Source organism: Paroedura picta, chromosome 16 (genome assembly GCF_049243985.1).
Source record: "Paroedura picta isolate Pp20150507F chromosome 16, Ppicta_v3.0, whole genome shotgun sequence".
NCBI classification, from domain to species: domain Eukaryota; kingdom Metazoa; phylum Chordata; class Lepidosauria; order Squamata; family Gekkonidae; genus Paroedura; species Paroedura picta.
This window is the reverse complement of record NC_135384.1, coordinates 28,304,810-28,317,500: the sequence shown is the minus strand read 5'-3', so window position 1 is coordinate 28,317,500 and position 12,691 is coordinate 28,304,810. Positions and strand designations below refer to the sequence as shown.

At 49.9% G+C, this 12,691-nt stretch overlaps 1 protein-coding gene across 3 annotated transcripts in view; it reads right to left on the bottom strand.

The window, feature by feature from the left end:
- SLC4A1 (solute carrier family 4 member 1 (Diego blood group)) overlaps window positions 1-12,691 on the bottom strand; it is a 35,168-nt gene extending 22,477 nt beyond the window's left edge. The window contains exons 1-4 of one of the 3 annotated variants that reach the window (XM_077313661.1): window positions 12,405-12,691; window positions 7,870-7,972; window positions 7,349-7,427; window positions 6,112-6,261 (exon numbers count right to left, since the gene is read on the bottom strand). In XM_077313661.1, the coding sequence (XP_077169776.1) occupies window positions 6,112-6,261; window positions 7,349-7,427; window positions 7,870-7,887 (247 nt within the window). In that variant the 5' untranslated portion in view covers window positions 7,888-7,972; window positions 12,405-12,691. Of the gene's footprint in view, window positions 1-6,111; window positions 6,262-7,348; window positions 7,428-7,869; window positions 7,973-11,737; window positions 11,887-12,404 lie in introns of those variants that run through there. The other 2 variants (XM_077313662.1, XM_077313663.1) reach the window with 2 other exon arrangements.

Here is a 12,691-nt window from a genome sequence, read left to right as displayed (position 1 = left end):
ATCCCTGGTTGAAAAACTGCCCAATGAAGCTGCTATCAGACCTGCAGGGGGGAAAGATGCAGACACCTACATGGGTGGGCATGCACACAGCTATGCTTCCCAACCATGTTCTGTGTGATTCTGCCACTTCTGGGGTTGATTTCTGTACAGTTCGCTGTTAGCTTGCTCCATTTGCACTACCATCGATGGCTCGTCCGGTTTGCTCCTTTCTTAGCCCTGCCTTACAGCTGTTCTTCAGCAACCCACATTTGAAACCCAGAGCTCTCCCACAGACCCACAAGATCCAGAAGATGGTGCCCCCGAGACCGGGTGCTTGACTGCAAATAACTGCAGAGGAATCTGCAGCAGAGGGCAGGACTCACAGTGATGAATTGAAACAATGTATAGAATGATATAGGTTAGATATCAGGAAAACTTTTTGCACAGTCCATGTAGTTCAGCAGTGGAATGGGCTGCCTAAGGGGGTGGGGGGCTCCCCCTCCCTGATGGTCTTCAAGCAGCGGCTGGACAGATCCTTCTCCTGGATGCTGGAGGCTGATCGTGCATTGAACAGGGAGTGGGACTAGATGGCCTTTAGGGGCCCTTCCCTCTCTAGGATTCTAGGAGTCTAAGAAGAAAAAGAGCAATTCCTCAGACTTCTTCAGGAGCTGGTGGGGTCTCCTTCTTGGGAAGTTTTTAGGCAGAAGCTAGATGGCCATCTGATAGAAATGCTGATTTTATTAACTTAGGCAGATGGTGAGTTGGTGGGCAGGAGGGATGGTGTCTGAGCTTGGCTCTTGTGGCCCTTCCTTGCTAGCCCAGGGATATGCCAATTCCATTTTAGGATCAGGAAGCAAATTTCTCCCATGCCAGACTGGCCAGGGCTTCTGTTTTTGTTTTGGGGTGGGTATCGGCTGAGCATGGAATTGGGGATCACTGTGGGTGGGCAGGTAGTTGTGAATCTCCTACATTCAGCAGGGGGTTGGACTAGATGACCCTGAAGGGCTGTTTTATTAGTACCCCACTTTTTACTACCTGCAGGAGTCTCAAAGCAGCTTGCAAACACTTTTACCCTTCCGCTCCCCACAACAAATTGCAGTACATTTTCCTGTCTCTCCTCCTCCCTGCCCTTCCCCTCTGGCATCGGGAATTTCATTTCTCTCTTGCTTCTCTCTAGAGCCAGACTTTACTCTGTGGCGCTGGTTAATCATGACAAATATCCCATCAACATAGGAATCCAGTTTAAGGCTCTCTTCCACATGCAGCCCAGGTTTCATTTTGGCCGTGGCTATCTTCATTGCCAAAATCCACAAATGATAGGCCCACAGTGCCTATCCTGAAGTCTCTTTTGCTAGAACTACAAACTCTTCTCCAGTTCCATGCTCCGGAAATCATCAGCTACCCTTTCCACCCCACCTTGCATTCCCACTCCTCTGCACCCCCCTTCCACAAGCCTTTGGAAGCCCCTCTCATATCCCCCCGTGACCCAGGCACCGATGCTACCTGAGATGGCGCTCTGCCCCGCATCCCACTTACCCCTACAGCAGTCAAGGTCCTGGATCCAAGACCTGAGCCAAAATAGCTCGCAGGGCTTGAGCTCTATAAACCCCTCTTGGGCAAACGGAACGGTACTCCTCGTCCCCACCTTAGCATTCTTGTCACAAGTGGGTTTTTGTATTCATGGTAAATTCAAAAGCACTCTAAACTGTGCTGACAGTAAACAGAAGGCCTTTGGGCTCCCGTCTCGGTCAGGGGACCAGCCCTGAGATTGCCAGGCAATAGGCTCTAGGTGAGAAGTGCTGGTGACCAACAAATTCCTCAGGTCGCCCCAGGAAGTGAGGTTCAGGTGGGCAACCAGGGGCACCTTTTAGACCAACCAACATCTACTCTGAGTCTAAGCTTTAAGGCCAACAAAGTTTTCCTCAATGTGTAAACTTTTATATGCAAGCAGCATGTGCGTGCACACAAAAGCTTATGCCTTGAAAACCATTTTGTTGGTCTTAAAGGTGCTTGACTGGATTTGAACTTTGTTTCAAGACCAAGGTGAATATAGTTATGATATCTGTACAGAACTCCAGGAAAGAATATTCGGCTCTTGTATTCACTATAATTCTCTGGAACAAAATTAGTGAAGGTGACCCTTTGGTTTCCCACACTGGACATCTTTGAAACTCCCATAGCTTAGATTGTCCTCCTTCTTAGGGATGCCAACTTCCAGGAGGGAGCTGGAGACTTCCTGTCATGACAATTGATCTCCCAGTGACAGAAATAAATTCCCCTGGAGAAAAATGGCCACTTTGGAGAAAAATGGCCATTCAATAGCATTATGCCCCATTAGGTTCCTTGCCTCCCCAAACCCCGCTCACCTTAAGCTCCACCTCCAAAATCTCCTAATATTTCCCAAACGGGAGTTGGCAACCTTACTATACAGTGTTTGCTTTTCAAAGCCTTTAAAATGTGGATTTCCAGGCAGAACTTTGCTTGGGGTATTTGCTGCTCCTAGCAAGGGGACAGAAGTGCAGCAGATCACAAAGTTGGTGTGTGGAAGCTTTATAAGGAAGGGAGGCCACGTTTTCTGAAAGAACATTGATGAGTGGGACATGATGGGGGGGGGGGACATTTGGAGGCTGTAGCCTGACTCACATCATGCGCTATTTGTTGATGCTGCTGCTACTGCAGAATTCCGTGCAAAGTTACCCTAATCTAAACCCACTGATATAAACAGGCTGGAGAGTGGAACAATTCTGCCTAGCATTTCACCATAAATTGGAGATTGCCCTGTCCTACAGTTTTGCTATAAAGAAGCAAGGCAGTCTACAGTGGATTCAGAATTCAGCGCACAGACAATCTCTGCTCGCTTCCTCTGAATTAAGCCAGCCAAGGCAGGCCTGAAATTGTGTTGCTCACTCTAAATTAAGTGAACAAAATAAATAAAATAAGATGTTTTGGAAGCTGGTCAGATCTGAGTCTAATATCAACACAGGTAGCCTAGCGTGTCTAGAAATGATTTATCTGTAGTATCTGTTAATCAGTTACAACATAATTTAACACTTATTTATAAACACGTAGAAGTCAGGCAGGCTGGCATGCCTTGGCCAAGAACACCAGAAAGTAGGAGAAATCTCAGCTGGAGAAAATAACATTTCCTCTTGATTCTCCTTATGTAAAAGGTCTAGGATAGGGGTCCCCAACCTTTGTGAAGCTGTGGGCACCTGCGGATCCCTGACACAGCGTGGGGGCTGCAATAACAAAATGGCTGCCACGGGAGGTGGAGCCATTCATAAAATGGCTGTCCCGAGAGGCGGAGCTTACAACAAAATGTCAGGAAATAAGATTATGTATAAACAGGGACCCTGCAACATTTGAGGCAGAAACTTTGTTTTACAGAATGCGGTTTCAAATTTCAATCCCTGCCAGTTTTATGACTTGATTTTGGTAAATAGGTGGCAGGCGAGGGAGGAAAAGGGGGAGGAGCAGCTGGAGATCTCCCAGTATTACAATCCTGCTCCCCCAAGAAGCTTTCACAAGAGAAAGTGGATTTGAATGCAGGTCTCTCCAGTCCTAACTTACCAGCTCCAACACCACACCCTGCGGGTTGTCGGCATTTGCTCCTTTCCAACCTTTTACCCGTAACTAGGGCTGGGGGTAGAGCCTCTTGTGGCGCAGAGTGGTAAGGCAGCAGACATGCAGTCTGAAAGCTCTGCCCATGAGGCTGGGAGTTCGATCCCAGCAGCCGGCTCAAGGTTGACTCAGCCTTCCATCCTTCCGAGGTCGGTAAAATGAGTCCCCAGCTTGCTTGCTGGGGGGTAAAGGGTAATGACTGGGGAAGGCACTGGCAAACCACCCCGTATTGAGTCTGCCATGAAAACGCTGGAGGGCGTCACCCCAAGGGTCAGACATGACTCGGTGCTTGCACGGGGGAGACCTTTACCTTTACCTTTTTAGGGCTGGGGGAAAAACAGGAGATTTGGGTGTGGGGCCTGAGGAGGGGGGTGTTTGGGCCAGGGTACCATGCCACTGAGATTCCCAGCCAGGGCTCTGTATAACCCTGGGGCTCTGTAGTCCTTCCCCTATATCCTGTCTTAATGAACTTGGCCATGAACTATTCTCAGCATCGCTGTGAAAGCAGGGAACCAGACGCTTCCATTAACCTGGGGAAGGGGGTGGACTCCTGCCGCAAGCCACCTCCTTTCTCTCCCCCCTTCGGTCCTCCTTGGGCGTGGCTACCACTTCCGTCCAGGTTCCGGGGCTCCTTGAAGCCTGAACAATATTTCAGGGGCTCCCCCATGGCCCAAAGTCTGAACAAGATTCCCATAGAGTCCCCCCTCCGAATCAGCCATCTCTATCATCTGGAGACGGATTTTTCCGATTTCAGGGTCTGTGCTGCCGAAGCAAACACGGTTGTAACACTGAGGGGTCTCCAGCCACTTATCCCCCAATTTTCCTCTCCTCTGGCCACGTATTTACAAAAACCGAGTCATAAAGCTGGCTCCGGTTTGCCTTTGAACGCCAGCCGGGCCTCCGCGAGGTCACTGCCGTTTCTGTCCCCGAAGCATCTTTTGGTCGCGGCCTTGAAGCCGCCGGCCCTTCGCACAGCTCTCTTCTCCTCTCCTGGCCTTTCCCTTCCTGCCAGCTTTCAACCAGTGGTGGGCAGAAAACGTCCCGCTCCCAGCCAGCTTGTGTCTTCACTTCAAACAAGAGCTTTGTTTATTATCAATAAAGGACCAGTTCAAGGAGACGCTGAAAGCAAACAGCTTCCTTCACAACCGATCGCCTGATAAGGGAGCAAAGTGCGGAGATCAGGACCGCCGCAAGAGTTGGGCCAGGAAAGGATGCCTTCCCCTTCTGTACACCACATTGGTCAGAGCCCGCCTGCAGATTTGTGTGCAGTTCTGGAGGCCTCATTTCAAAAAGGAGGTGGACAAAACGGAGAGGGGGCAGAGGAGAGTGATGAGAATGATGCAGGGCCCGGGGGCCAAGCCCTAGGAGGGAAGGCTGAGGGACCTGGGAATGGTCAGCCTGGAGAAGAGGAGGTGGAGAGAGGACAGCAGGGCTCCCTTGAGGTATTGGAAAGGTGGTCATTTAGAGGAGGGCAGGGAAAGGTTCCTCCTGGCAGAAGAGGATAGGACCTGGAGTAACGGGTTTAAACTACACGTAGAATGATATTGGCTAGATATTAGGGGGAAAATTCACAGTCAGAGTAGTTCAGCCGTGGAATGGACTGCCTAAGGAGGTGTTGAGCTCCCTCTTACTGATAGTCTCCAAGCAGCAGCTGGACAGATCCTTATCCTGGATGCTTTAGGGCAGGGGTAGTCAAACTGCGGCCCTCCAGATGTCCGTGGACTACAACACCCCTGCTTTAGGGCAATCCTGCATTGAGCATGTCCATGTCCTGTAGGGCCCCTTCCAACTGCAGGGATATACGATTCTATGGGTTCATCAACTCCCTGTCCACAATTGCCCCTTGGATTATGAGCAAGGCTAGAGCATCTATAGGACATGGGATTGAATCTGGACTGGTCCTGAGCCATTAGGGTGGCCACCTTCCAGATGGCACTTGCAGGTCTTCTGCTGTTACAATTGTTCCCCAGTGGAGAACAATGGACCCTATGACTTTATACCCTGTTGAGGCCTTTCCCCTCCTCAGACTCCGTGTTGTGTCTGTAGACCTGCCAAGGGCTGAGCTCAAGGTCTGAGGCGGGATCGTGGCTTACAGGGTAACTGACCAATGCACAGTCAGGATCCAGTCTGCAGGATCCAGTCAGTTTAAACAGAAACTGACCAATAGCATGCACTGGCAGGGAGATCTATTTTTTGCCTGTGTATATGTTAGGGTTTTCTGGGGCGGTTCTTGGTTCAGTTGTGGTTCAGTTTGGGTCCTTGTTCTACCCTTCTGGGGTTCTAATAGAGAGCTGGGATTGCTTTCCGTGTCCGAACCAATGGATTTAACATCCCCCCAGGATCCACCCCCAAAATCTCCACGTAATTCCCGACCCAGAACTGGCAACCCGATCAGTCATGCATTTCCGTTCTTCCATGGCTCAGTCACTGGAGCAATTGGTAGTTTGGGCTCCTCACAGCTTCCCTTGGCCATTGTGGCACTCAGGGTGCCCCCCCCCTCAATGCACTCACGTGGTCTAGCGTCCTTCCTCCTCTGATAGAGCCCCGCCTTGTCTGGGGGGACCCTGTCCATTCTCCTTCTCCTCTGACTCAGGTCATAAGCTCCCCGGTGCCCAGGCCAGGAAGAACGGCCGAAGGACACCCACCATGGCACGTGGTGACCTGGTGTATTGAAAGGTCAGAGGTCAGGAGCTGGGAGAGGGAAGACTGCGAAAATGTTCAGCTTCCAGAAGCAGAGCCGGGCTGCATCCAGACTCAATTTTCCAGTGGCTCCCCGGTGCCCGGGCTAAGATTTGCTTCTTGCAAAGGAAATAATTCACTGGCAGATCAGAAGCTGCTCCAGTGGCAACCGGTCAGCTATCCAGCTCTCTTATATTGTAGAATATAGTTGTATATTATATGTAGTATAATGTTTTGGTGCATTTTTTCCTACATTTGGAAGCCGGTTTTATTCACTATCGGTTGTGATTTACATTGTTCTTATTGCACTGTTTCTTCTATTGTGTCGTCCGCCTTGAGTCTTGGGGAGAAATGATGCAAATCGATATATAATCTTATTTGCCCTGGTGAGGAAACAGGAAGCAAACAGGACACACAGCTTGCCAAGGGTTGACTCGGGTCAGGAGAGGAGGGGGAGAGGAATTTAAACTTCCACTCCCCACAGGATTGGTAATTAGAAATTAGGAAATTCTTGGTGATTTGGGAGGTGGAGCCTGAAGAGAAAAGAGTTCCAGGCGGGAATATACAAGACCTATAATGTGCATGATTTAACAGCAAAAGAAAGATATCCTACAGGGAGCATCTGAGGAAATATATAGTTAGCATATTTAGATTAGGAACTGCCTGATATTTTCAAATAACCTCCTGGCTCTGAGATCCAGAGGTTGACTGCCTCTGAACATGGAGGTTCCCTTTAGTCACCGAGGCTCGTAGCCAATGATAGATCTATTCTCCACGACTCTGTCTTTTAAAGCGGTGTCTTTTAAAGCGGTGTGGCCATCACAGCAGCCTCTGGCAGCAAATTCCACATTCTAATCCCTTCGTATGTAAGGAAGTGTTTCCTACACGGTCCTTCCCTTCGGTGCGGTTTAAAGTAAGTCCTGGGAATGCTTCCTCCCAGTGACATCCCGCCCAAATGTTGAGCAGTCTTTTCCCCAGGGGTGCTGAAGAGAGCAATTTCTCATCGATTTTTGTTTATGGCCAAATATGCCTTCTCTTTCCTTCAAAGGGTACTGATTAGTGTACTTACTGCTCTCTGTCTCAAGGGACGTGTCGGAGACCTTTGCGGGAGAGTCATTGTATGCCTCCACGTCCAAGTTCCTTTCATCCTTGTGAGGGGAGGAGAGAGAGAATGAAAGACGTAAAAAGAGCACGGTGACATTCCCATAAAAGCAGACGCCTACTTAAGAAGAAGAGTTGGTCTTTCTACCCTGCTTTTCACTGCCCGAAGGAGTCTCAAAGCGGCCTCTCCCCACAACAGACGCCCTGTGAGATGGGTGGGGCTGAGAGAGCCCTGACAGGACTGCTTTGTGAGAACAGCGCTATCAGGACTGTGACGAGCCCAAGGTCACCCAGCTGGGTGCATGTGGAGGAGCGGGGAATCAAACCCAGCTCTCCAGATTAGAAGCTGCCATTTTTAACCACAACGCCACCTTGGCTTGGTGTGGCGTATCATACTTGGCACAAAGTTCAACTTCCTAGGGCTCATTTTTGAGAATTCCCCCCCCCCAACGATTGACGCAAAAGTTCAGTGTGTTGACTCTGCCCCACCTGGCTCAGAGTTGCCATTCCCTTTGGGCTTCTCTCTCTCTCTGGAGTAACTGCTTGTCTCCCAAGTGTTCAGTCTGCAGGCAACATACCCCGGTGAGCGGATCTGTCAGAAATCCAAAAAGAAGACATGTGAGGAAACGGAGAACAGGGCAGAGAGAGCTGTCTGAGCAGGTTCTGTGTCCGTCCGTCCCCCCCACCATCACCATTAAAGAGTATGGAGTGTCAGATCAGGAAGACTTTTGGGGAGATGGGAAATTCGTGTAGCCACTGGCGGCCGGAAGCAAACTAAGCCAAGTACTCCCAGGTAGCTGGCGGGGGTGCAGGGACCACTCACCTGGGACCTGAGCAACCCCCACTCACCTGGGACCTGAGCTAACACAGCTCCACTGGCTCAGCTTTCTCCAGAACTGTTTCAACACCTCAGCCGCCTCCTGTCAGAGAACCCTACAAAGAGCAACCCCTCTCAATGCTCCCTCTAGTCCACCATCTTATCTCAGTTGCCTTAAGCAGTTCATCCAAAGGGTATAGAGGGCAAGGCTTTCCAAGACCATCAGAAGAGCCCAGCTGGATCAGAGCAGGGGGTCCAGCCTCTTGTCTCTCACAGCAGCCAACTAGTTCCTCCGGGGGGCCAATAACAGAGCATAGAGGCGGAGGCTTTCATAAGAACACAAGAAGAAACCTACTGGATTAGACCTGTGGTCCATCTAGTCCAGCCCCCTGTCTCACAGAATGGCCAACCAGTTCCTCTGGAGGACCAACAACAGGGCACAGAGGCCGAGGCCTTCCTAAGAACATCAGAATTGCCCTGCTGGATCAGACCAGAGGTCCATCTAGTCCAGCCTCCTGTCTCACACAGTGGCCAACCAGTTCCTCTGGAGGGCCAACAACAGGGCAAAGAGGCCAAGGCCTTCCCCTGACAGCAGAAGAAAAATCAGCAATAATACTCTTTAAACATCTGCACATTTCATTTTGGTTGTGTCACAGACTGGCTCCTGCAAAACATGTGTTTCACGTTCCACCGCCAAAAGTTTTGAAGGAGGCTGCCATTCTGTGGTAAGCTTCCCTGCTGAAGCATCTTGGGAATGACCAGAGAGTCCTGGCGGGGAAGGTCAGGCCTCTCACTTCAGCAAGTGGCTTAGGTTTGTCAGCTCCGGGTTGAGAAATGCCGAGAGATTTGGGAAGAGACCCTGGGGAGGGAGCCTGGGGATCCCTCCTCCCAAAGGAGCCTTCTCCTCCAAGGGAAAAGTTCTCCATCATCTGCAGTTCAGTTGTAATGCTGGAAGATTCCCAGGCCTGATCTGGAGGTTCACTCCAGTCAATAGAGCCAACAATACACTGAATTCCAAGCAAAATGCAGCTACTGTGCGAATACTTCCTAATGTAAATAGAAACATGTATTTCCAAACAGTGGTATCTGTTTACTACTGATACAAGCATGTATGCTGCATTGTACAGATCTCACAGGCAAGTATATATTTTGGAGCAGTCTCAAATACATGATGCTACAAATAGCTCCATTCAAGAGAGGCTAAGGTTTAGGTTATGATTCCAGATAAATTTTGGAGCTGTTTGAGGTTTTTCCCTGCGGATAGCTCTGTTTTTGCATTTGGAAACTGTACGCACGGGGGTGGGCGACTGGCATTTTGTGAAGTCCCATAACAAGTGTGTTTATGACCTTTCAAATGCACATTGGTTATTTTTCTAGTCTATTGCTGATGAAGGACGTTTCGAAACTTGATAGCGCTTACCGGCGGCTTGTCTGGTATTGTACCCGTACAGCAGTATTTATGTTCAAATACGTAATATTGATTGTTAAACAGGTGCCACTGTTTTGAAATACCTGTTTATGCAAAAAAAAAAAAATTGAAGCGAATATAGACTTTGCAGTATTGCATTAGGAAGTAGGTGCACAGTAGCTGCATTCTGCTCGTGGTTCACTGTACCGACCTGGAGGTTGGCAAGCCAGTTCCTCGCGACAAAAAGTACCCTTTCTGCAGCACAAGGGGGCACTGCTGAGTGGAAGATGCTGAATCGGGTTAGCCACATCCCGGGCACTCATGGAATTACTGAAATGCTTAGTCATGCAGTTGGGAGGGGAAGAGCTTTGAGGCTCTTCCCAGATGTGCTTCTCCGCTGGCTATTCTCAGCTCAGTTGTTAAGCCTTCTTCATATAGTGGCAGGGGCGGGAAACTGGGGCTCTCCAGATGTCCATGGACTTCAGTTCCCATGAGCCCCCGCCAGCTGACTCTGAATGCCCTGCCTTGTATCTAGCTGGTACCATTCTAGATATAGTTTAAACCCATCCTCTGTGGCCAATAGGAACCTTTCCCTGCCCTCCTCCAAGTGTCAATCTTTCCAATACTTCAAGAGAGCCATCATGTCCCCTCTCCACCTCCTCTTCTCCAGGCTGAGCATTCCCAAGTCCCTCAGCCTTTCCTCCTTGGGCTTGGCCCCCAGGCCCCGGATCATCCTCATCACTCTCCTCTGCACCCTCTCAGTTTTGTCCACATAATTTTGGGAGCACCTTCAACACAAAAGTCAACAAATGGAAGCCACTCAATATTCAGGGGAGGGGGTTGTTGCTGTTGTTTGTTTGTTTTTTGCACTTCATTCTGCAATTTGGGTTTTTTAATTCACATAAATTTGCCGTTTAAAAAGAGCTCCTTGCTCAAGTTGTTGGGTCTGTGTAGCACTACACCAAAGATAAACTTTTTATCTTCTCTGCTGTGTGCAAGCCGGGCCAGGCCCCTGAAACGTGAACAGAAGATATTGCAAGAACGTCTCAGCTGGAGGACATTTCCCAGGGAGGCTGTGAGCAAAAGAACAGGAGAAAAGCCATGCAGGATCAGGCCAACAGCCCATCCAGTCCAGCACTCTGTGTCCCACAGTGGCCATAAGCCAGAACTCCAGAAGCCCTCCCACTGTGGCCCCCCAAGCAACAAGCACACAGAGTGTCACTGCTCTAGACATACAAACATGAGAGAAGCCATGTTGGACCAGACCAGTGGCCTATCCAGTCCAATACCCTGAGTTACACAGTGGCCAAAACCCAGGGGGCATCTGGAGGTCCACCAGCCGGGCCAGAATTCCAGAAGCCCTCCCACCGTTGCACCAAGAACACTGAGCATCACTGTCCAAGACAGAATGTTCCCCCTAGACCTTGGGGCTACGAGCCACTGATGGACCTCTGCCCCATATATTTAACCAATCCCCTCTTGAAGTTGTCTTAGCTATTAGCTGCTACCTTCACTTCCCATAGAAGTGAATTCCACACGTAAATTTCTCTTTGAGTGAAGAAAATCAGACCAGGTGGGCATCTACCAGGGAGACTTCAGACAGGAATTTCTGTTTCAATCAAAGCTGCTGACCCCGATGAACCATCAGGCATCTCTCAGATCTACAAGTCAAGCATTTCACTTGCCCTCCCTTCCCGTCTAGGACATGCAGAGCTGGCAGTCTGGCCACCAGACGCTCAGGGAGCAAACCGAAGCTGGTCTACTCCAAAGCAAGGCCCATGTCATCCAACGACCCACCCCTGAAAAGCATCTTTTAGGACTGCAGGCACTTTCTTATTTCTATACAGGTTGATGCTCAAATTGGCACATGGATCTGGTTATGCTTCTAAATGCACCAAAGGAAGATCGTTATGAAATGCAAGGCGTACTGGGCATTGCTGTCTGAGGGGTTGACCTTCGTTCCAGGTCTTGCATCCACAGCTTTCAGGTGTCCCTAAAATTAAGCCCTGTTTGCCCTTGCAGGTAAACACATGAAGCGGTCTTACGCTGAATCAAGCCCTCAAGTTCAGAACTGTCTACTCAGCATGGCAGGGTCCCAGATCTTTCACATCATCTACTGCCAGATCCTTTACCTGGAGATTGAACTGGGACCTTCTGCATGCCAAGCAGGTGTTCTGCCTCTGAGCCGCTGCGTCTTCCTGGCCACGCTGTGCCCCTGTTCTTCACCACTCGCTTACAGACGTGACTGTTAAATACCAGAAAGCCTAGTGGTGCTTGCCAAATATACCAGGATGGACTTCTGCAGAGACCTCCAAGGCGTTTCTTTTCTCAAGGAAAGAGACAATTTCCGCAGCACAACAGACTAATCCGTTCTATCTACACCATGCAGGGGGGAGGTTGGGATGTTCTGTTTGTTTCGACCGGCAAAGGATATCGTAGGAGCGCAGGAAAAACACAATTAAAACCGCAGAGAGGTTTGGAGCACCATCTCTGCAAAGACAGCTCAACCATGCAGCCCAAAGTCAGTTCGGGACAGACCAAACACAAGTATTCTGGCTTCACGTGGAGGAGAAGTGGGGAATCTAACCTGGTTAGAAGCATGGAAACTTCTCAACTAAATGGCCATTTGAAGGGTGGGTAGACCCAAAACTCCACAGCAGGGAAAGACTCTCATGGGTTCTTCTGTGGCTCCCTCCTCTAGAAGGGGCCCCCTCCACCTGCCACAGACCCCACCCACATTTCTGGCCTGTTCACGAGGCATCTGGGGGCATGTTCACAGCCATGAACAAATTCACCTACCTGTAAGATGGCAAGGAGTTCTCCAGGGGAAGTCCAGAGCTGGGGGCCTTTCTGCTGCTTGCGTGGAACCCTCCCCACCGCCGTGGTTCCCTCTAGCTCACATGAGCCAGCAGTGAGTGAGAGAACCATCCAAAGGAACTCCAAAGTCCTGACTCATGGCCGATGTTCTAATCTTTTCGTGCCACCTGCCCGCGGAGGTGCTGCTGCCCTTTCGAGATTCTACCTTTTTTCCAGGGATCCGTAAACAACGTTATCTGGGAGGGCCATGTGGTCTCCTGCAAAACCTC